The 26,815-nt window shown below is 37.9% G+C and overlaps 1 protein-coding gene across 1 annotated transcript in view; it reads left to right on the forward strand.

Annotated features, from left to right (window-relative positions):
• Ccdc73 (coiled-coil domain containing 73) overlaps positions 1 to 26,815 on the forward strand; it is a 140,632-nt gene that overhangs the window by 9,653 nt on the left and 104,164 nt on the right. Inside the window, exons 2-5 of the mRNA XM_041679268.1 lie at positions 10,637 to 10,708; positions 19,494 to 19,565; positions 21,456 to 21,491; positions 22,972 to 23,046. Of these exons, the coding sequence (XP_041535202.1) occupies positions 10,637 to 10,708; positions 19,494 to 19,565; positions 21,456 to 21,491; positions 22,972 to 23,046 (255 nt within the window). The remainder of the gene's footprint in view (positions 1 to 10,636; positions 10,709 to 19,493; positions 19,566 to 21,455; positions 21,492 to 22,971; positions 23,047 to 26,815) is intronic.

Below are 26,815 nucleotides of genomic sequence, written 5' to 3' on the forward strand. Positions count from 1 at the left end.
CCTGTGTCTAATAAGCCTTCAATAAAAGTGCCATTTATACAGACTCGTAGCTTTTGTCTTTGATCATTAATAGAAGTCTGCCAAAATATATGTTTACTCTGTCCTACTGGGTTGTTTGACTCGTCCTCCGCACGTAATTTATCATTTATACCAGTATTACTTTTTACAGCAGAAATTGGAGCTTTTAATTTTCTTGGTGAGGCACGTTCTCCACTGTGACTGGGAATGACTGGGCCACTGTTGGCTTGGGGGCCTGCGACAGGCCCCTCAAGGAATTTCCTGATGATATCGGATTGCCTTGTCTGTCTGTTGTTGACCTGCATTCGTTGGACCAATGCCGTCCTTTACCGCATCTCCTACATATACCTGAAGGTCGAGGTCTCCTATTTTTGTCATTCCCAGAAGAGATACTATTCCTAGAAATTCTTTGCCTGCAATCCCTTTGCAAATGTCCCAATTTACCACAATTAAAACACCTGGCAGTTTGATGTCTCCTCATTGCTTTGGAAATCGCTTCTCCTACCCAAGATTTATCATTATAGCTAAACGTCTCAACATTCATCGTATGCTGAATCCATTCATCCATAGGTGCCGATCTAGACTTTAAAGGCCCAATTATCTTTTTGCATTCTATGTTTGCATTCTCAAAAGCTAGAGATTCAAGAAGTATTCGTCTAGCTTCTGGGTCTGTTACCCCTATGTCCAGAGCCTTAATTAATCTTTGCAAAAAGTCAATAAAGGGTTCTCTCTGTCCCTGCCTAATTCTGGTATATGATTCAACCCTTTTTGCTGGATTTTGTATCCTATTCCAAGCATTTAAAGCTGCTTGGTGACATAGACACAGTACTTCATCGTCATAAAGAGCTTGGACCTGTGGATCAGCATATCCTCTTGCACCAAGAATTTGATCTTGGGAAACCTCAACACCTTTTGCTCTTCCTTGCTGTTCCATATGTTTGGATTCTTTCTGAAATAAATTCCAAACATCAAGGAAGTTCCATTATCTAAATCTGCAGACACTAACTGATGGAAATCATGGGTGGTAGCTCTAGCATTAGAAGCCCAAGTCCTTATCATTTCCTTTACATATGCATTGTGCAAGCCAAAATTAACAACAGCTTGCTTAATTTCTTTCAGATCATTCATTGCTATTGGCATCCATCTAGCTTCTCTGACTCCCTTTGAGCCTTTAGAAGTTGATGCTTTGTCAGAATTAAGTATAGGGTATGTCGCTAAAACCCTGGGTAAGCCAGTTCTAATAGCTGGTGGAGGCATTGTATCCTGTCCTTGTGCCTCCTTACTCTATTCACCAACTCTAATAATTTCTCCAATCTTTTCAAATCTTTTTATCATTGTCTCTCTTAAATCCTGAATCTCCTGACCTGTATATGTTTCCAGTGATTTCACTGAGGTATCAATTTTTTGGTCCCCATTCTGCACCTGTGATTCCAAAGCTTTAATTTTTTCCTTCAAAGATAACATGTCCTCCTTAAACTTTTCTTGTATATCATGTAGATTCCCATCTTGGAGGTACATTCTGTCTGTTACCTTATCAAAACTTTGTGATAAAGTCTGAAGGTCAAATTCAACAGCCTGAACCCTTTCAGGTAACTTTCTAATACCCTTGGATATGGAGTCAATTTTGTCTGTCATAGTATCCACTTGTTCAGATAACCTCTGATTTTCAATAATTTTAATCCTGTCAATTAGTTGTTCATTATTAGTTCGTAAAGATTCTATTGTTCTTAGGAGTGCCATATTCTTCCTTAATGATAGAATATGGAAAAGAAAACTGAAACCTAGTAACAAGCAAATTAAGGTATCCCCATAATCATATAAACCTTGTATGATGTAATCCATTGTATTAGTGAAAACAAAGCAGTAAAATTTGCGTTAGAAATGAAAACTGCCATATTACCTATTATCCAACAGGTGGCGCTGTTGCCGAGTCGTGATGAAAACGGGGTCCTGTTTCAGTGCCTTAGTAGATGTTAAAAACTGGAAAATGCGAGTTTCTCAACAAAGTAAATTTAATTAAATCAATTCCTGAGATGGAACCAGAAACCCAGAATCCAGGGGTAGAGAAGAGCAACCTGGAAGCTGCTTATGCCTCCACGTGACAGAGTCACCCTGAGGGGTTGCAGCTTTCAGCAACCGGCAACCATGTGCTCTGGTTTGCGCCACTTAAGAGCTGTGCTTGCAAAGGAGATTTAAAAACGACTCAGAAAAGAGCAAACCACGCGGGCAGAGACTACGCGGGCCTGTGGAGTTTAAATCCACATGGGGAGGCAGACAATAGGGTGCGTGGGGACTGGAAGTCAATCTGAGGTGTGTAAAGGGAAAATATAAAGAACTGCAGCAAGAAAAGCCAGTGTGTGATGATTTATATTAAGCCGCTGGCTCCACGCACAAGACACAGGCCATAAGGCCGCCGCCGCAAGGCACAGGCCGCGGCTGAGGAAGGGAGGGCTCACGCCAAGCCGAACTCACGGCCAGCAGCCGAGCGGGGGAAGGAAAGGTCCTAAAACCAAACGTTGGGCACCAATTGAAGGCATAAGTCACAAACAATGCCACACCAGTTTGGGATTATGATTAATAGAGTGGTATTTATTTAAAGGGTAAAAAACTTACTGATCACTGTCCCAGACAACAGCCCTCTGCGCAACCAGGAAGGGAGTCTAGTCGCCAGCGGAGCAGGAAGTGAAGAGAGAGAGGAGAGGGAAGTGGCCGCTTTTTTAAAGGGAGAGAGACCACGCCCCAATGGGCTGGTATCTCAGTGGCTATAGGCTGGAGGAGCGGAAGGACCTCCCGCAACAATAGACTTCATAGTTGGGTAAAATTGATGTTTAATTTTCCCTCTGGTAGTGTACTTAGCACTGTGAAAGACTGCCATGGTTTAGGCAAGGGATGAAGCTTTCAGGTCAATAGCAGTTTGATTTCTTCGTGTTCTGTGACTCAGGTATGTGGTATCTTCACCAATAGGGTCTTTTCATTAATTTCTGGAGAGCTTGCAATAGTTGGGGGAATTTATGGGACTTCACTGGCCAACAACTACAATAGGAGTAACCCATTTCAGACATCAGATTTTTGTTAGCTTGTAATTTCTAGTTGAGGTATTATTGTCCTGCTATAGGGTAACTCCATAAACTCCTTTTATATATACAGATGCATATATTTATATTTTAGAAAGTTTTTTTTCTGAAGTAGTTTTCATATGACTTTTTCAGAAGTCTTTAGTCTTTGTTACCCCTCCCTGTGTTCCCTACTCTACCTGCCCTCCCATCTTCCAACCTGTAGGCAGAGACTGATTGTTCATTTCCGGGTCACCCTGACCCAAAATAATCACACAGAAACTGTATTAATTAAAAAACTGCTTGGCCTATTAGCTTATGCATATTTCTAGCTAGCTCTTACATCTTAAATTAATCCATCTCTATTAATCTGTATATCACCATGAGGTGCCTCACTGGCAAGGTTCCAGTTGGCTCCAGTGAGTGTCTTTCTCCTTCAGCGACTACATGGTGTCTCTCTGACTCTGCCTTTTTTCTTCTCTATCTGCTTAGAATTCCTGCCTTACTCTATTCTGCCCTGCCGTGGGCCAAAGCAGTTTTATTCATTAACCAATGAAAGCAACACATATACAGAAGGACTTCCCACACCACCAACCTGTTTAATCCTCTCTGCTTCATTATCCCACTTTCTCCTTCTATCTCACTGTGTTCTTTCTTCCTTTCCTTGAAAGATCTAATTTTCTGATCGCTGTGGGTATTTCAAATGAAACACATGCATTCATTTATTTTCCTTGCCACAGGCGGTGCTGCACACTTTTATTTTAAAATGTTATATACAATATATTTAGGTCATACTCTTTCCCTTCTTCCAACTTCTTTCAAATCCCCTATTTTCCACTGACTCAACTTCATATTCTTTTTTTTAAAACAAACACAAAACCAATATGTTGGGATTTTGTTTTGTTTGAATTTGTGCAGATTCTGTGCATTCATGTGTGTCAGCCCTGTTGTGTCTGGAAAACATTGTCTCCTTTCATTCATCACCTCTGGCTCACAATTGTTCCAGCTCCTCTTTCACATAGATCTCTGAGTTTTGAGTGGAGGAAAAAACACATATACTTACAGATTCAAAGCGAACACCCACAAATAATTCATTTTTCAGTTTTAGTAGACTAGGCTCATCATGTAGCCCTGGCTGGCCTGGCACTTGTTGTATAGATCAGACTGCCTTGAACTCGAAGGGCTCTACTTTCCTGTGTCTCCCCAGTGCTGGGATTAAAGGTGTTCACCACTATGTTGGACTAAATTGGTAATGATACAATTTGAAAATAATTGAATGCTTTAAATTAATAAAGATGTACAATTTAACAATCTGAATCAGCAAAATAGCTCATATTGAATCTATAGTATGTGCAATTTAGAATTTTGACTCCTTTTCTTATTTATTTTGAGGCAGTCTCCTGTGCTTCAGACTTGCCTTAAATTGGTGAAGCCAAGGATAGCCTTGAATTCCTGATCATTCTGCCTCTGCCTCTGAAGTGCTAGATTTTAGATATGCACCAGTGCACGCTGGGATTGAACTCAGAGGGCTTCATTTATGCTAGGCAAGCTTCCAGCAGCTCATCCTAAGATCTGAGTCAGACAGACCCATGGGATTGGTGATAAGGAGTAAAAGTGATCCATAATAGCACAGGGATCACAAATTGAGGATTCGGATGGTTAGTCTATGACTGGCGTAGGGTAGGACTTATGCTCAACTTGAGAGTCTATATTGTATTGTGTTGAAAGTAACATAGACATTCCTATTTCCATGTAAAATCTATTGGAGTCTAAAAATTAGAAGGAGTTTGAATGTTTTTTTAAAAAGATACATTTCTGATCCAAATCAGTTATATAAGGAGGATGAAAGACATTTACCATGAGGCCTTTAGAACATTAAAATATACATTTAGTTGATGTCCTCTTATAAACCATTTCTGGGTCTTATACTTTAAGAAGGTCCCAGTTTTGTAGATATAATATACCATGCCAGTTAAGAACTGTGTTACCACATAGTGTGCGTCATGATAAAATTATAAATAAAATTACTTGAAAAATCTGTTAAGTATCCAAATAGTAATAAGCCCTTGGGCTCTATGTAAACAATAAATATAATTCAGTGGAATTTTGGATAGTGTGAAGTAACAATGATTTGCTAAGGAAACTAAGAGAAAACTGACCACACAGTAGTATACTCTGTAGCAAATAATCTTACATCATCTTTCTGTGCTGCAAAATCAATGCCATTACTATTGATTGAATCAGTACAGTCTGTAGAATACATATTTTATTCTCAATGGAATTGGATAAATGGATATTAGCCACATTGCCAAAGTAGGATTGTTAAATACTTATACTTTCTTGGCATTTTGACTCCAAATTTTCCATTAATCTTATTTTTAATCTTTATTATTTAGCTTTTATGCTTTTCTTCACTCTATCAAGTGACTTTAAAAAGTTTTAATAAAAATGCCTGTGAGATTGTCAACGAAAGAAAATAAATTTAGCAAGAAAAATCCTATCTCCAAGTTCAATAAAGTATCCCAGAATATAGGATCCTAAAAGTGCTTATTTTTTATTAGATGCCTTAGGACTACAAGGATTTAAGTGTTTTTACAAAAACAATAAAAGAGGAGTAATTTGATGGTTTATTTACTCTTTATAACCTTTAGAAAGTGTTGTGCCTTTTTAAAGTGCTTGCTTCAGGCTGTCGTTTTACAAGATGGGCTGTGTTGGTCAGACTCTTTCAATTCCTGACCCTGAACAGATTTAGGGACCTAGCACATACAGTAGGCATGTGTTCAGGAAACCCAAACTGTAACTGGCTACTTTTACTCTCCTTTCAAATTTATAATCTGTCTTTCTAAAATTGCTCAATTCAGTTTCTCCATGTTGTTTGGTAAAAATACTGTGCACTTTTCTGTATATTTTCTTAGTCTAATTAGCCAAAAGTTGCTCAAGATAAATATCTCTACTATTGATGAAATGACCCAAAAGTTCATTTTTAAATAGTATTAAAGAGGCCGTTTTTATATTAACAGATTACTATTAGGAAAGTTTCTCATTAACACATTCCTATTATTTATTTTAAAATTATTTATTTTTGCTTTAATTTAGATGCATGTATATGTGTCTCTTTGTGACTATGTGCATGTGCCTGTGAGAGGCATCAGATGCCTCTTGAGCTGGAGTTACAGGCAGCTGTGAGCTGGCTGATGGAACTGCTGGGAATTGGAACTCATATCCTCTTAAACATTGTGCCATCTTTCAGCCCTCATATCAATTCTTAATTTTTATGTTTTCATACAACAACTATTTCTAAGTTTTATTTGAAAATGTTCTACCAAAATCAGAATGTACTTACATGTAGGCAAAAGGTTTTAAAACACATGCATGCGCAAGTGTGTGTGTGTGTGTGTGTGTGTGTGTGTGTATGTGTGTGTGTGTGTTGTATTGATGGACTCAAATGTATCATGGCATGTGTGTAGAAACCAGAGATCAACTTTGGTAGTCTGATCTTCCCTTCTATCATGTGGGTCATAGGGGTTAAACTCAAGTCACCACACTTGTGCTGCAAGTACCTTTACCCACTGAGCCCTCTTACTGGCCCTGGTAAAGGGTTTTCTAACTTGTGTGAGCTATAAAGAGTATGAAGAGTTTTTCAAGCAGTGTATCATAACAATCCCTATGTCTTATCATATCCACAACCTTTCTCTTTTAAGATTTATTATGTATACAGTATACTGTTTGCATGTATGCCTGCAGGCCAGAAGAGGGTGCCAGATCTCACTACAGATGGTTGTGAGCTACCATGTGGTTGCTGGGGATTGAACTCTGGACGCCTGGAAGAGCTGCCAGTGCTCTTAACCTCTGAGCCATCTCTCCAGCCCCATATCCACAATTTCTTAAAAATATAATTCAGTATTCAAGAGACTTTGGAGACAGATAATTTGGGATCAAATACAAACTCTTGACAGAGTTAAGACTGTTGTAGTATCCATTACTTGGGTGGTTGAGACAGGAGTTACAGACTAACCTGGACAGTATAGCAAGATCTTACTTCAAATATGAAACAAGAAAACAAATCAGCTGCCAACCTGACACAAACCTAGAGTCACCTGGGAAGAGGGAATTTGCCCAGATAGATCAGACTGGCCAGTGAGCATGTCTGTGAGACATTTTCTTAATTGTAACTGATGTAAGAGAGTTTGCTCTACTGTGGGCAGTACCATTCTTGGCTCTGTGGGCCTGAAGGTAGTGAGGCAAACCAGTAAGCAGCAGTCCGTCATGGTCTCTGCTGCAGTTTCTGCCTCAGCTCCTGCCCTGACTTTCCTTGATGATGGACTTAACCTGTAAGGCAAGTAAGCCCCTTCCTTCCTGGGCTTAGTGTTTTACAAGTTGACACAAATTAGAGTTGACTGGAAAGAGGGAAGAAGAAAGAGGAATTTTCTGTATTCAATGGCCTGTAAGCATATCTGTGGGGCACTTTCTTTCATTTCTCTCTCTCTCTCTCTCTCTCTCTCTCTCTCTCTTTCTGTTTTTCTCCTTTTCTTTTTTTAAATTAAGATTTAAAAAATATAATCTTTCCCTATTTTACATATCTATCCCTGTTTCCACTCCCTCCCCTCCTCTTACCCCACCCTACCCCCACTCTTCAGAAAGGATAAGGTGTCCCGTGAAGAGTCAACAAAGTCTGATACTTTGAAGCAAGACCAAGCCTTTCCCCCTATATCTAGACTGATAAAGGTATCCCTTCAAAGAGAATGTGCTCCTAGATTGCCAGTTCAAGCACTAGGGATAAATCCTAGTCCCACTGCCAGTGGCTCCACAGACTGCCCAAGCCTCACAACTGTCCCTACAGTCAGTGGGCCTAGTTTGGTTCTATGCAGGTTCCCCTGCTATCAGTCTAGAGTCAGTGAGCTCTCACTAGCTCAGGTCAGCTGTTTTTGTGGGTATCATCATCATCATGGTCTTAACCCCTTTGCTCTTCTTTTGCGCCTCCCTCTCTTGAAATGTAAACCAAAACAACTCTGAGATACCATCTTACTCCAGTCAGAATGGCTAAGATTAAAAACACCAATAATAGCTTATGCTAGAGAGGATGCTGGTGGGAGTGCAAACTTGTAGAGCCACTTTGGAAATCAGTGTGGCGGTTTCTCAGAAAATTGGGGATCAATCTACCTCAAGATCCAGCAATACCACTTTTGGGCACATACCCAAAGGATATACACTCACACCACAAGGACATTTGCTCAGCTGTGTTCATAGCAGCACTATTTAATAGCCAGCACCTGGAAACAACCTAGATGCCCCTCAACTAAAGAATGGATAAAGAAAATATGGTACATTTAAACAGTGGGGCATTTTCTTGATGGTTTATTTGGGAGTAGCCAGCCTACTGTGGGTGCTGTCACCCCTGGGAAGGTGGTTTGGGCTTAGAAAGCAAGCAAAACAAGCCATGTCCTCCATGGTCTCTGCTTTAGTTCCTGCCTCCAGGTTCCTGCCTTGAGTTGCTTCCTTGGCTTCCCTTGATGCTGAAATATAAACTGTGAATTGAAGTAAATCCTTTCCTTTCCCAAGTTGCTTTGGTCATGGTGTTTGTCACAGTATCAGAAAGCAAACTAGGGCACTGAGAAACTATCCTTTTGCTACTTCGATTTTTTTCAACTAAAATAGTAAGAATACCTGTCTCATAAATCTTTTCCTGGATCAATCAATATATACATAAAACTGAGAACAGTGTCATGATAAAATTTTACAATCTGAGCCGGGCGATGGTGGTGCATGCCTTTAATCCCAGCACTCGGGAGGCAGAGGCAAGCGGATCTCTGTGAGTTCGAGCCCAGCCTGGTCTACAGAGCTAGTCCAGGACAGGCTCCAAAGCCACCAAGAAACCCTGTCTCGAAAAAAAAAATTTACAATCTGCCTACTTAAATAGTGTGACCACACTGACATAGTGAAAGCTGTATCTTCTACATTAAAAAATCTTTTAAAAGATTTATTTTATATGTTTCAGTGTTTTCTCTTGTGCTCTTGAAGTTCAGAAGAGAAAGGCTGATCCCCTGGAATTGGAATTAGTTGTAAGCTACCATGTAGGTGCTAGGAACTGAACCCAGGTCTCTCCTGAGCAGTATGTGCTCTTAACTGCTGAGCTACCTCTCCAGTCCTCTTCTACATTTTAACACAACTTTTTTTTTCAGAATAAATGTATGCATATTGTGTATGATGCACATATATGTATTTATTTATTTTTAGGTAAGTCTCCCAATGTTACTCAACCTGGTCTTGAACTTGAAATCTTTCTGTTTCCCTCTAGAGTAGGTGAGTTTACAGGCATGTACTACTATTTCTGGCCATTCAATTTTAATTATAGATCATATTATTACAAGATATTCTAATGTCACCTTCACTTTTTGTGTAGTATATAATGTTGGTATTTGTTGGCATGCACTTTCTTCCTTCTTTCAAGTTTAGAAAAGCCATGGTTGTGTCTTAGGGTTTACTTCTTACTGGTGTGAGTCAGAGAAGTCCTCATTGGTAGTTATTCATGAAGTACTCTTCTCTGCCAGTGACTTTATTTAGAGAGTACATGTAACCCCATATGGCAATGAGATAATGGGATGTGCGTGTTGGGAAGCTTCTGGGAAAGATTTCCTTTTTATTAAGACTGTGTTTTTTCTTTAAATAAAATTCTATTTATGATGATGATTATGATGTGTGTGTGTGTGTGTGTGTGTGTGTGTGTGTGTGTATATGAAGTAGTAGGGGCAGCGGGGCTGTGTCCCCAGCACCCCGGCTGCCTGCTCGGCGGCTAGCTTATGCCCCAAAATAATTACACGGAAACTGTATTCTTTTAAACACTGCTTGGCCCATTCTCTTCTAGGCTAATTCTCACATATTAATTTAGCCCATTCTAATCATCTGTGTGTGGCACCCCAAGGTGCGCTTACCGGGAAGATTCTAGCCTAGTCCATCCTGGGTCGGAGATTCATGCCTGGAGCGGGGCATGGCGTCTCTCTCAGGCGTCTGCTCCCTAGAGGAGAGCTGTCAAGTCTCTGAGCTCACTTCCTCTTCCTCCCAGTATCCTGTTCTGTTTTCTCCTCCCACCTATCTTCTAACCAATAAAATGGGCCAGGGCAGTTCCTTTATTAGCCAATGACCTTCCTCCATCGTGTGTGTGTGTGTGTGTGTGTGTGTGTGTGTGTGCGCGCGCGCGCTCATGCTACAACATTTGTGTGCTGGTCAGAGAAAGCCTTTGCAGAGTAGGGTTTTTCCTTCTCCCTTTACATGGATTCTAGGGTTTGAACTAAGACCATCAGGTTCTAAGAGATGTACCTGTGCCTGCTTCTGCCTCCCAAGTGACAGGATTAAGGTTTATGCCACCATGCCTAACCTCTATCCAGATTTTAGATTACTTGATTGATATGGAACCACAGTCCTCTGCTGGATTTATAAATTTAATTTGAAGAATTCCAGGTTTCCCCCAGTGAATGTGAAGGTGTGTCATTTCTGTCTCACTAGAAAGAGCTGGAACTAAATCTGTGAAGTTTTCATTTTCATAGCATTCTTTTTTCTTTTCAATTTAGGAAGCAGAGACTCAATATGAAAAGCAGATAGCTAAAATTATTATGGAGATACAGGAACTGAAATGGCAAAAGGTAAGTATTCCCTTCTCAGATTATCATCTTCAGCATCTATTTAAAATACATTCCAGGGGCTGGAGAGATGGCTCAGAGATCAAGACCATGCTTCTCTATCAGAGGACCTGTGTTCTTTTCCCAGTACCCAGATAGAGCTCATAATCACCCACAGCTCCAGTCCCAGGGCATCTGATACCTTTTTCTGTTTTTTTTTTCAGGTTCCAGACATGGACATAGTATATATACATACATGTAGGCAAAAACATGTATACACATAAAATAAATCTTATGCTCTAACATTTACTACAACATTTTAAAATTTCTCACATATATTTATAGGTAGTGTAGCATTTGAAATATAGGCTCATGACAGTTCCCACCAAAATCAATGATATTTGTGGCTTCAGAATTTTTAAGCTTTCTAATATAACACCGAAGACAATTCTGCTGAAAACTTCTGTTTGCATCTAACAAATAATAAAGGGAATGAGTGTTTCTGCAGGTGCTGAAAGCTCAAGGCTAGGGCATGTTTTCGCAGGGTGGTATATCATGTACCCAAATAGAAAACGTATGAGCTATGATTTTATCTGTAATCTTATCTGCATTAAAACATCCAAGATAACAGTTCTTACACCTTTCCACCAAAATAAAATTAATAACCAAAGAGCAAAGATTAAGTTGATGTTGCCTCTTCTTAGGGGCAATATCTCAGATTAACAATTCAAATGACAGCGTTTAAATCTGACTAGAAATTAGGGGGCGTTTGAAGGTAAGACTAGCAACCAGGGCAGGATTATGTAAGGGACATATCTACAGTCCTATCCATGGAGAGAGAAAACAGGTGAATACTAAGGGCAAATTAAACTGTGAGTAGATTTTTAAATGTCAGTTGTGCTTGGCTTCTGAGTTTGTTTGAGACTGAGTCTTACTGCATTCAGTCCGATCTTGCACATCTCTGCTCAAGTGATCTTTACCTCAGCTTTCTAAATAGCTGGATTACAGGTATTTTCAGCTGCACCTGGCTATATCTTTTAGTTAGGAAGAATCAACAGTATTAAATTCAGAATAGGAGGATCTGGAGAGGTGGCTCAGCAGTTACGAGCACTGACTGCTCTTCTAGAGGACTCAGGTTCAATCCCAGCACCCACATGGTGGCTGACAACTGTCTGTAACTGTAGTTACAAACAAGAGATCCAGTGCCCTCTTCTGGCCTCCACAGGTACTGGGCATGCAAGTGCTACACAGACATACATGCCGACAAAAAACTCATAAAAAAATTAAAAGTAATTCAGATAATTAAAAAAGTTAATGTAATTCTTTTTAAAAATACCAAGAGCATGTTTGAGAGCTCTTAGGCTGATTCCAAGGCTTGTATTAACATAGAGGAACAGCTGGAAAGTATTAGAGAAAAAAAAGGAGAATTATGTAGTGGTATTTTGATCCTTAGACATATTATAAGGCTGTAAAATAATTAAAATAGGGCTAGTAAGGTGGCTCAGCTGGTAAAGGCACTTACTGCCAAGCTGATGCTTGAGTTCAATCTTCCCACTCCCCAGCCTGTGACCTTCACACATGTGTGCATATACACACACACATACACGCGTGTGCACACACACACACACATTTAAAAAGTTAAAATAGTTTTGTTGTATATATGAATGTATATTCAGCACACGTATCATAATACAACCCAGAAATAGAGCCAAATACAAATGGTAATTTAATTAATGATAGAATTAGCTTTCAAGTTAACAAGGAAGAATAGATTATTTAATAAATAGTATTTGAAGCTGGGTTTCAGTGGAAGAAAAAATAGAGCCAGATTCCTATAGTTCTTTATAGACTTGTATAAATAAAGAAACTGTCCACACTGTTGGCAGTGTGAAAATGATTGTGCTGTGTTAATCAGAATGTCATCAAACAACCTGTTAAAAATAGCCGTATTCTAACTCATTGTAGTTTGAACATTTTGTAATCTCAAGGTTTCAAAAGAGGTACATCAGGATGAGAATATAGAGAGGGTTTCTGGCTTTAGGCTCAAATGCCTTTATGTGGATAATTTTAAGTTGGAGGGTTGATTGGAATTGAAAAATTGTGATGTAATGTTTTAAGATAGGTCAAGGTAACAGCATGAGGGTCTTGAAGCTACTTTTGAGAATGAAGCATTTTTTTTATAAACTAGGTATTTTACCCAAGTAAACAAGTACTTTTAAAGTTTCTGCATTGGTCCAAAACAGAAAATACTAGGCACAGTTTTCTTCCACAAACAAAATAATGTTGATGCTGGTGTTCTCAGACCTCTTAGTTTTGAATGTTCTTCTTTCAGTTCTCGGTCCTTCTTTCTTTCTTCATCCTGATCTGGAGAGGAGACTATTTTTATTTAGAATGTAATAAATCAAATCTACACTGTTTTATCAAGTCATGGTAGCTTGTATGATTGATCCTGGCAATGACTGTTTATAATATATATTATATTATATATTTCCTGTCTTTTTATTATTGGTCCATTAGATAGGACAGTAGTCATAAAACAGTCCCATATTTGAACATGCTAACATGGAAAAATGCAAGGAAAATGATTATTATCAGTTATCCTAAATTAATAGCTAAGAGCACCAATTTAAACCAAGAGAACAGAAACTGTCTCTAAGTCACAACTTCAGTCCATTATTGGACTCATCTCACAGGTGGCCGAGAATTTGGAAAGCAATATTGAGGCTAACAATTGGAGATATCACTTAAGAAATAGTATGCATTTACTCATTTAAGGTTCTGGACTGCCAACAAAGAGGAAATAAAATATTTATGCATGTATAAGGAATTAAAACCCTCATAAAGCACTGCAGTTGGTGACTCTGATGACCTAGATTAGGAGACCACTGTCACGGCCACCCTCGTCCCGCAAGGATGACGTGACCACCGGAGCTCTTCTCACTGCAGTCTTATTCCAGGACTTTTTACACTTCTCTCTCTCTTCCCCTCTCTCCCTGGGCAAACCTCTCTCAGCCCTTAAGTAGGCATGGACTGCCAATCCCGAACTGCCAGGTGGGCACTGCCCATAGGCTCACGCATATGCAGGGAGCTGATAATCATTGCGTGATCATAGCATAGGTCAGGCCTTAGCCATAGGAGTTGATTATCATAAAGAGCACTCGCTTTCGGGCAGGAACCAGTACCATCAGGTGGCTCCACACAGCTCTCTACATTGCCATCAGGTGTGGCTCTCTACAGACCACTTGCTTTTTATTTATAGAGCCATATGGTAAATATTTCAGACTTTGTAGATAAGATAGTCTTCCATCACAACTATCTAACAGCCATGGGCAGCCAGCCCTTAGATGAGTAACTATGTTCTTCTTTTTTTTGGGGGGGGGGTTTCTTTGCAACTATTTAAAAATGTAAAAACAATTCTTTACGTACAGATCCTGTAGGACAAGTAGTTGGTCAAATCTGACCTGCAGATCCTAGTTTCTTCTTTTTATTTTATTTTATTTTTTCAGGAGGTCTCACTTTATAGACCAGGCTGGCCTGGAACTCACAGATTCACCTTCTGCCTCTGCTCTCTGAGGTTAAAGGCTGGGGTTAAAGGCGTGTGCCACTATCCCAGGCAGATTCTAGTTTCTTGACTCCTGATGTAGACCTCACTCTGTAGGCGCAGGAATAAAGGCTGTCTGTATTATGTATTTGTATTATGTATATGTATTATGTATTTGTATTATGTATATATATTATGTAGGCGCAGGAATAAAGGCCGTCTGTATTATGTATTTGCCTTGCTGACACATTCCCTTTGATTGGGAGCTGTTCTGTTTTGTTTTCCTGAGATGGTCTGTTTCTACAGTTTTCTTATCATTTTTTAGTCTTAAATCACTTGGTAGCATAGAACTATAGGTGTTGAAGAATGAAATCTAATATCTGTTCATTTAGGAGATCCCAAGATCTAATGCCCTGGAATTTAGATATTGTGCTGAAAGCCAAAGTAATTGATACAATTTTTTCAAACATGGTTTTCAAGTATTTCATTTCTTTCTAGTCATTTTCAGAAGACATCTTTGAGTTTTTAGTCATGTAGAAGAAATGTGCTAACATTCAGTATTGATACGATTTTGAAACCTAGTACTTTACTAGGTTTGACTGAAGTAAGGAAATACCTCAAATCAGGGGGCTCTGTTTTCCCTTAAGACTGCAGATGATGGAGACAGTGAGTTTCTGAATTAGGGGCAAGGGTTTACAAGGATTTCTGAGTGCTCTGTCACTAGAGAGCCTGTTTAGAAACACAACATCAAGAAATTCTTTTTACTTTCACAGTGGTACCTCCATGGCAAGACATTTTATTTTAGTCCATCCTGGGAAGAAGTAGGCAATGATGAGAACACAGTCAGAACTCATCATAGGGTTAATTTTAGGAAGTCCATTTACAGGAGCTGAGGTTAGGGTATACAAGAATGACAGTTTAACCAGGAGGGCTCTGCTGACACAGGAAGGATCAGCACGGACAGCCTCAGCAATCTTGGTAAAACTTCTGTTGGTGCTATAATTGAGTTTGTTTCCAGTCAGTCCTTATTCTGATGGGTAGTTTCATGTAAAGGTTTTTAAGAAATTCCATTAAGGTCCTCTGGTGCCACCAAGTGTTTGTCCTTAAAGTGTCCTGAAAGAGATTTCTTGTGTAATTTACAACCACTTTCTTTATAGCATGGAGCCCATTGTGAGCATTACAAATAGCCTTTAAAAATCTCTGAAAAGATTTGGCTTTGGGGTATTACAGAGCCCAGGATCACGAATCAGTGAAGATTAGCTAGGGCATTTGCTTTCTGCTTTCGGTTATCCTTTTTAGTGCATATGTGCCCTCAGGAAGCATTAGAACACTGATGGTTGACTTTACAACTTGGATTCCTGTTGAAGTTCTAAATCTGAAATCTCCTTATTTCTATAGTATTCTGAAATCATGGCTGTCTACAGACGCACACCTAGTGATAATGTTAACTCACTTCTCTCATGATAATTGGCAAGCTTTGCTGAGTAAGATAAGTTCTGTCATCTTGGTTGATTTACCTCTGTTAAGGAATCATAATCTAGAGGTCAGTGGAGACTGTTGTAGCATGCTGATAGTTCTCCTATCTCCATTAGAAAACTTAGCTATAAACAAATAAGATTGAACCTAGATTTAATTTAGGGAGAGTGTCTGTCTTAGCTAGGGTTTCTGTCATTATGAAGAGATATGACCATGGCAGCTCTTATAAAGGAAAACATTTAATTGGGGTGGCTTACATTTCCAGAGGTTTAGTTCATTATCATCATAGTGGACATGGCAGCATGCAGACAGACATGGTGCTGGAGAAGAAACTACATCTTGATCCTTCAGGCAATAGGATGTGGTCTGGGATACTGGGCATGGCTTTAGCATATATGAGACCTCAAAGCCTACCCCACAGTGACACACTTCCTGCAACAAGGCCAAACCAATTGCAACAAAGCCATAGCTCCTAATAGTGCTACTCACAGAGTTACCTGCTTCTGCTTTCTGAGTGCTAGGTGTACATACCACTAAACTTGGCTGATTATTTTTCATTTAAAACTATATTACATCTAAATCCTAAAATACACACATATAAATAATATATAAAAATAAATGTCAATGTGTATTTATGTATGAATATAAAAATGAATAATATGTAAAAATAGAATAAATATCCTGTGTGTGTTGTGGAAAACTGTCCTCCAGGCATGGCATGGCTGTTGCTGTCTTGAAATCAGAACCATGTGGCAACTGCACGAGATTCTCACACGAATTGGCCCACTGGTGAGAGATCACATGCCAGATGCTGATATGCCGATGAGAAGGAGGTTCTGACTTACCATTTCTTACAGATGGGTTGTGGTGAGGTGTAAGGAAAAGAGAGTACAAATTGTATCTGTGTTAAATATCTCCCTGTGGCATTTAAATTTTTGGGACCCATGAAAAAAATTTAACAATGAAAAATTGGAAAGTAAGGTAAAGATGAAATTAAGGGAACAAGGCATAAGGGAAATGGGGTATGATGTCCAGTTCACCAGGCTGGTTAGGACTGTGTTTTCCTCATAGTTGAGAAGGAGGAACCCTGGTTCTAGCATGGGTGTGTGAGAGTGTTTGTGGTCTTGCTAAACTCCACAATGAGTTGTATTATCTTAAAGAGGCTCTGGTCTATCTGGGTGACTTAGATTGGCATATAAATTGGATTTGTAAAGTACACAAGTGATCAAGAGGGGATGAGGAAAAAATAGAAAAGGGACAAGATTTATATCAAGACAAAGTATTTAGGAAAAAATAACAACAAACCAAGTTTAGTGCTTTGAGGCTCTGAACTCCAGAAAAGCAGCAGTGTTCTTAACCATTGAACCACCTCTGTAGCCCCTTAACTTTGAAATAAATAGAATAGAAAACACTTTAAATTAAATATTAAACCTAAGGAATCAGACATATAACGTTCACCTGAAATAGGGGGGAGGTGAGAAATGGGATCATATAAATGCAATAAAAAAGTGCTTGGGGACTAGGAAAATGGCCTCCTGGGTAAAGTGCTCTACAAACATGAGGACCTGAGTTTGGATTTTCAGAACCCATTTAAAAGCCAGGTGAGATAGTATAAATTCCAATGTTCCTACAGTGAAATGGGGAGGTGGAGACTGGTCAGTCCCTAGAAACTTGATTGCCAGTTAGCCTGAAGTACAAAGCAGTGAGTAAGAAACCCAGTTTCAAATAAGGTGGACAAACACTTGAGTTGTTTTTGACCTCCGCACTTGCCTTTGTGGCACATGTGTAGACAGAAGTTTCTGTCCCGCTCAGCCCCTCAGCTATTTAGCTCCAAAGAAACATACAGAGGATTATATTAACTATAATCTGTTTGACCTATTAGCTCAGGCTTATTACTAACTAGCTCTTACAACTTAAATTAATTCGTAATTCTTGTCTGTGTTCAGCCACATGGCTTGGTACCTTTTCTCAGAAAGGCATTCTCATCTTGCTTCCTCTGCATCTGGCTGTGACTGCATCTCTGCTTTTCCTCTTCTCAGAATTCTCCTAAGTCTGGTTGCTTCACCTATAGTTTCTGCCTGGCTACTGGTCAATCAGTGTTCTATTAAACCAATATGAGTTTATATGATCTATAAAGTGTATAAGAGCATTATCCCACAGAACACATACAGGCTTGAACTCACAACACACATAAACAAAGATAAGAGAAAAAAAGTGAAATTCTTTGCTGTACTTTGGTTTTACAAAAAAATAATTTGGCCAACTTAAAGAAGTAAATGTTGGCTGGGCAGTGATGGCACATGCCTCTAATCCCAGCACTTGGGAGCCAGAGGCAGGCGGATCTCTGTGAGTTTGAGGCCAACCTGGACTACAAGAGCTAGTTCCAGGACAGGCTCCAAAGCTGAAGAGAAACACTGTCTCAAAAAAAAAAAAAAAAGTAAAGGTCATTGACAATATATACTTAGATAATAAGATAATAAATTGGCTTCTCTAGGAATTCTAACCCCAAGACTACAATTCTTCTTGTATACTAGGGCTGTTAATTTTAATCAATTTAGTTAGAATTTCTTCCATTTTTCCTCCCTCTCTCCCTCCCTCCCTTCTTTCTACCTTTCTTTTTTCCTTCTTTTTGTTCTTTCTTGACAGCTTAGGCTAACAGTCTCTGGAACCATGGTGGGCCTTGAATACCTAATCTTCACCTTCCATATGCTATGACAACAGGTGCACTTCATCACATCTGGCTTGGCATTGAAGAAAGTTTGAAGCCAGCTGTTTCTAGAGTCTAAATTTTTAAAAAATTGTTTTATATATTTTTCTCTGCTCCCTTCCTATGCTATTTCCTCCCCTTCTGCCCTCTCCCATGATCCCCATGCTCCTAATTTACTCAGGAGATCTTGTCTTTTTTCTACTTCCTATATAGATCAGATCCATGTATGTCTCTCTTAGGGTCCTCTTTGTTGTCTAGGTTCTCTGGGATTGTGAATTGTAGGTTGGTCTTCCTTTGCTTTATGTCTAAAAGCCACTTATGAGTGAGTACATATGATATTTGCCTTTCTGGGTCTAAGTTACCTCACACAATATGATGGTTTCTGGATCCATCCATTTGCTCACAAATGTCAAGATGTCATTATTTTTTTCTGCTGTGTAGTACTCCATTGTGTAAATGTACCACATTTTTTTATCCATTTGTCTGTCAAGGAATATTTAGGTTGTTTCCATGTTCTGGCTATGACAAATAATGCTGCTATAAACATAGTTGAGCATACTTTGGATATATACCCAAAAGTGGTATTGCTGGATCTTGATGTAGGTAGAGTACAAAAATTTAAAAAGCAGTGTGCTTTTATTATGAATAAGCAAATGAAACCAAAATTTATGTATAATTTTATCACCAAAAGATAATGAAATTGATTAAAGTCATATTTCAAGGGAATAAATAGAAATAAATATGCTTTAAAATATTTTAATTTTGATTATTTTTTATATGATATTTTGTCTTTCTGTACGCATATGTATATCATGGGCGTGTCTGGTGCCCACATAAGTCATAAGAGGGTATCCAAGTCCCTAGGAACTGGAGTTACCAATGATTTGAGCTACCATGTGGATGCTGATCCTGGGTCTTCTGTAAGAATAGCAAGTGCTCTTAACCTCTGAGCCATCTCCCCAGCTGCCTATGCTTAACTTATTTTAACTGTAAACCTAATTGAGTTTTAAAGTTAGAAAACTTACCAAACTTTGTTTTTAACTTCTCATAATGTTTTTTTCCTTTTCTCATAATTTTAAAAACAGGAGACTCTTCAGAATCAAAAGGAGGCGTTAATAAAGCAACATAAGGAAGCAATGGAAGTTTTTAAAAATCAGGTGATTTTCATGATGGACTAACTACAATTGAAAATTGGGTATTTTTTCTCTTTGCAGTGAATATTAGGATAAACTATTCTCTGCACATACAGAAAACAAAAGAACATTATGGAAAACAAGAAATAAATTTTTTACTTATAACTCATGCTAGTGTAGAGAAATTTGGAAAAATGTTTTCTTGGTGATATAGATGTATCTATCTGTCCTTAATAATTTTGATATGTGCTCATTCATCCTCTTTCTTTTGTAAAAATATGCTATTGCCCTCCCTTTCCCATACTGCTCCTTTACAGAAGTTGATCTATTGAATCATGCATGGTGCTTGGGTCAATTCACCAGTAATTAAAAATATTAAGAGGAAGATGTGAAACCAGGCATAGTGGCACATGCTTTTAATCCTAGCACTCAGGAGGCAGAAGCAGATGGATTTCTGTGAGTTCAGATTGATTTCAGTGAGTTCAAGGTCAGCCTAGTCTGTATTTTGAGTTCCAGGCCAGCTGGATACATAGAGAGACTTTTGTCTCAACATAACAAAACAAAAAGCGAATAGCAGCAACAACAATACCCCCAAAAGAAAGAGGATATGAAGGAGGGAGAGAAGAGGTGATCCTTTTTGCTCTCTGCTGAAATCTCCATGAATAATCGCTACCAGTAATTGAAAAATAAAGAAAATAAAACTAAAACATTTTAAAGTAATGAAAGCTATACCTTCATTAATTTAATTTTATCATCTTTGACTTTCTCAGATTCATCTCTGCTTATTAGAAAATGTTAGCTTAGATTTTCATTGGCATTAATTTTACTTAGCAAAAAATAATGCTTCCTGTAAAACAGCGACAACAAAAGCAAATGTTAGCTTAGGAAAATACACTCAGAAAATACAATACCTTCTAGAATGCTGTCTTTATATCCCACTGTTCTCATTCTTTCTTCCCTCTCTTTTGTCTTCATTTTCATACAACTATGTGTGGAGAAAAAGAAACACAAAGAAATAAACCTGTGTACCTAACATCATAGTTGGTTAAGGTTAGTGATAATTTATATCTTGGGATGAATTGTGTTAAACAAGGCAAACTTTCTTTTAATTTGAAATAATTCTAACCAATGCTGTAAGAGGTTTAGCTGAAGGGTTAGGAAGCAGAAGTGTAACACAGAGTTCTGGACTGCAAAGACACCGAGTACCTCGGAAGGCCCTGGTACCCTCAGGAGGCATCTTCAGGGTCTCACAGTTGTTTGTTTTATAGTACTAGAGCTCAAACACAGGCCTTTCACATGGCTGGAAAGTTCTTATCACCATGCTGCATTCACAGCCCGTGCTTATTTTTAAGTAAAGAACTATTGAATGCAAATGAAGAGTGTGGGAGAGATAGAGATGTCTCAAAGCAAAAGTATTGACAATTTTGTTAAAGTCCTTAATGCTGCTTAGGATATTTTATTTTTTCCTTTGGCATATTCACTTTCATCTTGCTATTTTAGAGTGACATTTTTAAAGTAATAAAAGTCATTTTAATTTCATTATCATAAGTATTTAATCAAACTCAGAATGTGAATATTGCTCATGCAAATATAAATGCTGTGATTTCATATACTTATACCTTTAGAAAATGATACATGATATTGCTTAAAAGTAGATAGTAAATATTCAGACATTTAAGATTTTTGGAGAGTTAAACCAAACTTCAATGGAATTATTGATATTTAAATGTGATTTAGTTATTTATGTGCTTTAGTGATTGCCTTTCCTTCTCTTCCTTTATTTATGTTTTCTCAATGTGAGAATATGTTCAAATTGTATAAATTCAATATAGAGTATAAAATGCTTTCATATCCTTCCTGATGAGCAGAAATCACTAGTTTACTTATCTGTATTTTAATTTTAAAACTTACCAGCTGCAAATGAAGATGTATGCCTTGGAAGAAGAAAAGGTAACTATTCATTTTAAGATATAGTTAAATGAATTTAGCATCACTATTCACAATAATAGAAATGGTTGTCAGTAATGAAATAATGGAGAATGTTGGTTGATTAAAATCTTATAAGCAGGCCATCATGTTGCTTGACTTTATGATTTTCTGATTGAGAATATTCAGGCTCAACAGATGGGATGACTTTACATGGTAAAACTGGGACTAGAATTCAGGCTTCTTCAGCTCCCAAAGGAATTGTGCTTTTTTCTGCCGGAGTGCTTCCTTCTACGGTCATCCCATGCTCTAGTGCAGTGGTTCTCAACTTGTGGGTCATGGCCTTTTTGGGGAGTCACATATCAGATATCCTGCATATCAGATGTTTACACTGTGATTTACAACAGTAGCAAAATTACAGTAATGAAGTAGCAATGAAAACAATTTTATGGCTGGGGGTCACCACAACATGAGGATCTGTAAAGGATCACAGAATTAGTAAGGCTGAGAACCACCGCTCTAGTGCCTTTCCAGTGTGAGCAACTGCTTTCAGTATAAACTCTTGAAATGATTTGTATCTGGTTGCCAGCTAATTTAGAGAAGAGACATGATTTCTAACAAGTCAAGAAACTTACCTCGCATATTTTCTAATGTTAACAATTAACATGGATTATGTTAAGTATGCCAATGGACATAGAATTTACAATATTAATTTATACACATACTCTTAAGCAAGAGACTTTTAAGGAAAATTCTTCCTTATCTTTATACTCGTAATATAGATGCACCTATGTCTTATTAATTAGAATATATTTGCCCCTCTGCATCTACAGTTTTGTATGCATGGTTTAACGACACTAATTAAAAATACTAGCTAAGAAAAATTGCTTCTGTGCTGGATACAGAGATTTTATTCACAACATCATTTCATAACCAGTGTCTTATGACAACTATTTATATATAATTTATATTATTTTAAGTATTATAACTAATCTGGTGATAATTTGAAGTATATAAGAGAATGTGTGTAGGTTATGTGCAAACACCATGAGCATCCTTAGATTTTGTTATGTATAGAGGGACTCTTAGACTCAGTTCCTTGTAAATTCTGAGAGATGATTGTATGTTCTATGTAAGAATTTAATAATTATATAGTGTCTATAAGTTTGCTTAAAAGTGTTCTTATAAATTGAGTTATAGTTAAAACATTTTATTTTATGATAATTATAATTATGTAAAGGTTATTGCAGTGTTTAATGGTTTTTTTTTTTTTTTTTTTTTGGTTTTTTGAGACAGGGTTTCTCTGTAGCTTTGGAGCCTGTCCTGGAAGAGTGTTTGATGTTTAAAGGCTGTTATAAGTATACTTTGTCATGTAGATGTTTGTTTAAAGTCTGTGAAATATTAGGTTTAAAATACAGGTTTTGGTTCTTGAGTTCTATTTTCTCCTTTTATATTTATGCTAAAAATAAAATATTGGAGTGTGACCTTTTTTTTTTCCTTAAAGGGAAAATACAAACTTGCTAAAGAAATCAAAGAAAAAGAAATTGAAGGATTGAAAGAAACATTAAAAACACTGCAGGTAAAGTAACTTACAGTTTAAAAATCAATTTTCTATTAGCATGCATCAGTGAAACACCATGCAGCATGGCTAACAAAGCTAATAATAGTTTTTATTACATTATAATTTATATAATACTTTTGCTTGTGTACCATAATTTGAAATTTTAATTTTTGTTTGATAAATATTATAGTATATTAAATAGTATATACAGATGTTAAGTAGAATACACATATACATATAGTATATGTATATTAAAGTAGCCTTCATTGTTTGTTACTGCAATATAGGTGATTTACTGTTTTATTGCTATGAAGAGAAAAACTTATAAATGAAATAATTTAATTGGAGATTTGCTTACAGTATTAGAAGTTAGTCCATTATTATCATGGTGGAGAGCATGGTAACACACAAACAGACATGGTGTTAGAGAAGGAAATGGGAGTTCTGCATCCTGATACAAAGGCGGAGAGAGTGAGACTGGATCTGGCTTGGGCTTTTGAAAAGCCCACTCCCAGTGACACATTTCCTCTAACAAGGCCACACCTCTTAATCGTTCTCAAATAGTGCCATCCCTAGTGACTAAGCATTTGAGTCTGCGAGGCCTGTTCTTATTCAAACCACCATAGGTAAATAGCTGTAGTTTTTAACATTACATGTATGAGGAAAACAAGTAAGGCTTATATGTTACAATTTATCTGTGGCCCTTAAAAGCTAATAAATATTCTAGCACTTGGGAGACAGAGAAAGGCAGATCTCTGAGTTAAAGGCCAGCCTACATAGCGAGTTTTAGGATAGCTGTGGCTACATAAGGGAGAGACCCTCTCTCAAAAAACAAAAACAAACAAAATTCTGGCCTTAACTGAATATTTGCTGCATGGTACAAGTATTACAACTCTGAAAGGAAAAGTAGTCGGAAGCCAGGCCATACCTACAACTCTGAAGAGAAAGGTATCCTGGATGTTTGTTCTGGTGGGGGATGGTTTCCCCACCGGAATGTAGTTCTCCAACAGAGCTGTTACAGCTCAGCTCTCCTTGCCTCTGCTAGGGGAGTTTCCCCTCAGAAATGCCTGTTGTCTGTGCTCCAGTGAAAGTTGTTACTCTGCTTCACTCTGCTAAGGGGAGATGTAGCAGTTTTCTTCTGTTATGGCAAAAGTTGAAAAGTTGTTACTTCTCTGCCCCACTCCAATTTGGGGAAAGAAGGTCTTCAACCAAAATTCATTCAAGAGGTGTATGGGAGGGAGAAATTCAGGACAGTGGCTGCTTCTGCCTCAGTGGAAGTAGGCAGCTCCCAACTGGACAGTACAGGCTTATATAGAGTTTCTTAGGGGCGGAATTTTTCCAGGGTGAAGATTTTCTGGGTGGGAATTGGTCGGATTTCAATCCCAGAGTTTGGACAAATTTAGAGAGTGACTGGATTTTATTATCAATGATTGACTTGTTCGTCTGCTCAAGGATTGGTTGGTTTTCATGCTGACGCAGAAGACCTCAGTTCAGGGGCAGAGTGTGTCTCCTTGACTCTGGTTTTAGGGCCAAAGTATGTTTCTTTAACTAGTTTTTGTTTCAAGTCAGGGTGTTTCTTTGACTGGCCCTTTTACTCTACACATGTGAAGTCCTGATTTTCTGCAGTTAAAGACTGAGAAATGATAGCCTTTGCCCTTAAATTGTTGAGTCTCATACTGGTAATTTATTCAGTACATGTGCACACAAAGTCTGCTGTGTGCCAAACACTTTTCTTAGTAGGGTGGATACAGCGGTGAGCATAAAAGAGGAAAGATTTCTGCCTTGAGCCTACAAAACTAAAATTAAGTCAAAATGGAAATATTACTATAGAAAATGTTTTTATGATTTCAAAGTATTACCATATAGATAGCATTGCTTACAGAGAACAAATAAGAAGATCAAGTGTAAAATTGCTGCTGCTGATTCCTTGGGTTCAGTGTCACTGTGACATAAGGAGCATATACCTTTATCTGTGTAATTTTTTACAACAAGCTTATACCAATCGAACACTGAAGAAACAATGAGAGACTGTCTCAAAAACAGAACAAAGATTCTAGCATTAACTGAATAATTGCAACATGTGAATTTCTTATTTTCTGCAAATATAAAGGCTAAGAAATTATGGCTTTTGCCCTTAAATTGTTCTCGGTTTCATAGAAAATACAGAAGATATTCAGTTATAATTTGGAGTATCCCATTAAACAGCTGACTTGGGATATTAAAATCTGTCAATGTTAAGTAGTAGTGGCACACACCTGTAGTTTTGGCACTTAAAAGGCTGAGACAGGAGGTTTATGAGTTTGAGGTCATCTTGGGCTACATACATACCTTGTATCAAAACAAAAAAAAATTCACTGTCATAAAAAAAAGCAAAGGCAAAATACCTTTGCTTAGAGAGAAACTATATGCAATACATAGTCCTTGATTGGATCCTGCACCAAGGAAAGACATGTCCATATAAAGAATAAGGTTTCAGAGGGGAGACCTGGATAGAACTATTTGTTAGACTCTAAAAATTATTGTTACTATTTCTCTGGGTGTAATTGGTATTGGGGTTGTATAGAACAAAATCTTTGTTCTTAGAAAATGCTTAAAATATTAGGGGTGAAGTTTTCTGATTGAAAAATATAAAACATTGCTCAGAGAAATAAAAGGTGAGATATGACATGATTATTGAGTATGAGTCAGTAATTTTAATACTTTGTTTTTGTTCTTCCGTGGTCTGCTTTTTTCTTGCCTGTATTTATCATCACTGGAAATTTTAACTAAAATTTAGTTCTTTTTTTTTTTTTTTTCGAGACAGGGTTTCTCCGTAGCTTTTGGTTCCTGTCCTGGAACTAGCTCTTGTAGACCAGGCTGGCCTCGAACTCACAGAGATCCGCCAGCCTCTGCCTCCCAAGTGCTGGGATTAAAGGCGTGTGCCACCACCGCCTGGCTTCATTTTTCTTTTTAATTAGTAAATTTTGTGTTCACCAAGTCTTCTTATCAGGAATTCATTGACTGTCTTGTTTAAACCTGCAACAGAGTCTCTGTTCAGAGGACCTAGACTCCAGCTGTGGCCACCACATAAAGATTTTTATAGAAGAAAAATAATGTTAATTAAGTCTGTTAAAAAAAAGAAAATAGAAATCACTAACACTGTAACTATTATAAAAACACCCTTTCTAATTTGTGGGTTTTTTTTTTTTAAAGATTTATTTATTATGTATACAGTGTTCTGCCTGCATGCCAGAAGAGGGCACCAGATCTCATTATGGATGGTTGTGAGCCACCATGTGGTTGCTGGGAATTGAACTCAGAACCTCTGGAAGAGCATCCAGTGCTCTTAACCACTGAGCCATCTCTCCTGCCCTAATTTGTGTTTTCTTACTTTATTTTAGGCCCAATTTAAATTTGAGTAAGTGTTGAAACATTAATACATTTTTCTTACTAAAATATTTTCAAAAGGAGCATGCTAATTTTGGTGTAATTTATTCTTTTTAGATTGTTTGAGTTGCTGTCATATATACAGCATCTAATTATTTGAATCATGACTATTTTGAAAGCAAAATAAATTCCTTCATATGGCTGACCCTTGAATAGGTGTAAGGACATGTTTTGTCTTACTGGTGACATAATACATGTCACATACTACACAGTATCTGATCTGTCAAACAAGGCTTGAACAGAGTAAACCGGTGAAGGGTCACTGTGAGTCTCATCTCCCCACCTCAACTTGAAGAAGCTCAGGTAAAGTTCCGTTCAGATACAGATCTGACACAAACCCACCTTGTAGTAGTATGGGGCT

The sequence above is a fragment of the Microtus oregoni genome, unplaced genomic scaffold (genome assembly GCF_018167655.1).
Source record: "Microtus oregoni isolate MIOR12 unplaced genomic scaffold, Mior012 000031F_ref0000149, whole genome shotgun sequence".
In the NCBI taxonomy this organism is placed as follows: domain Eukaryota; kingdom Metazoa; phylum Chordata; class Mammalia; order Rodentia; family Cricetidae; genus Microtus; species Microtus oregoni.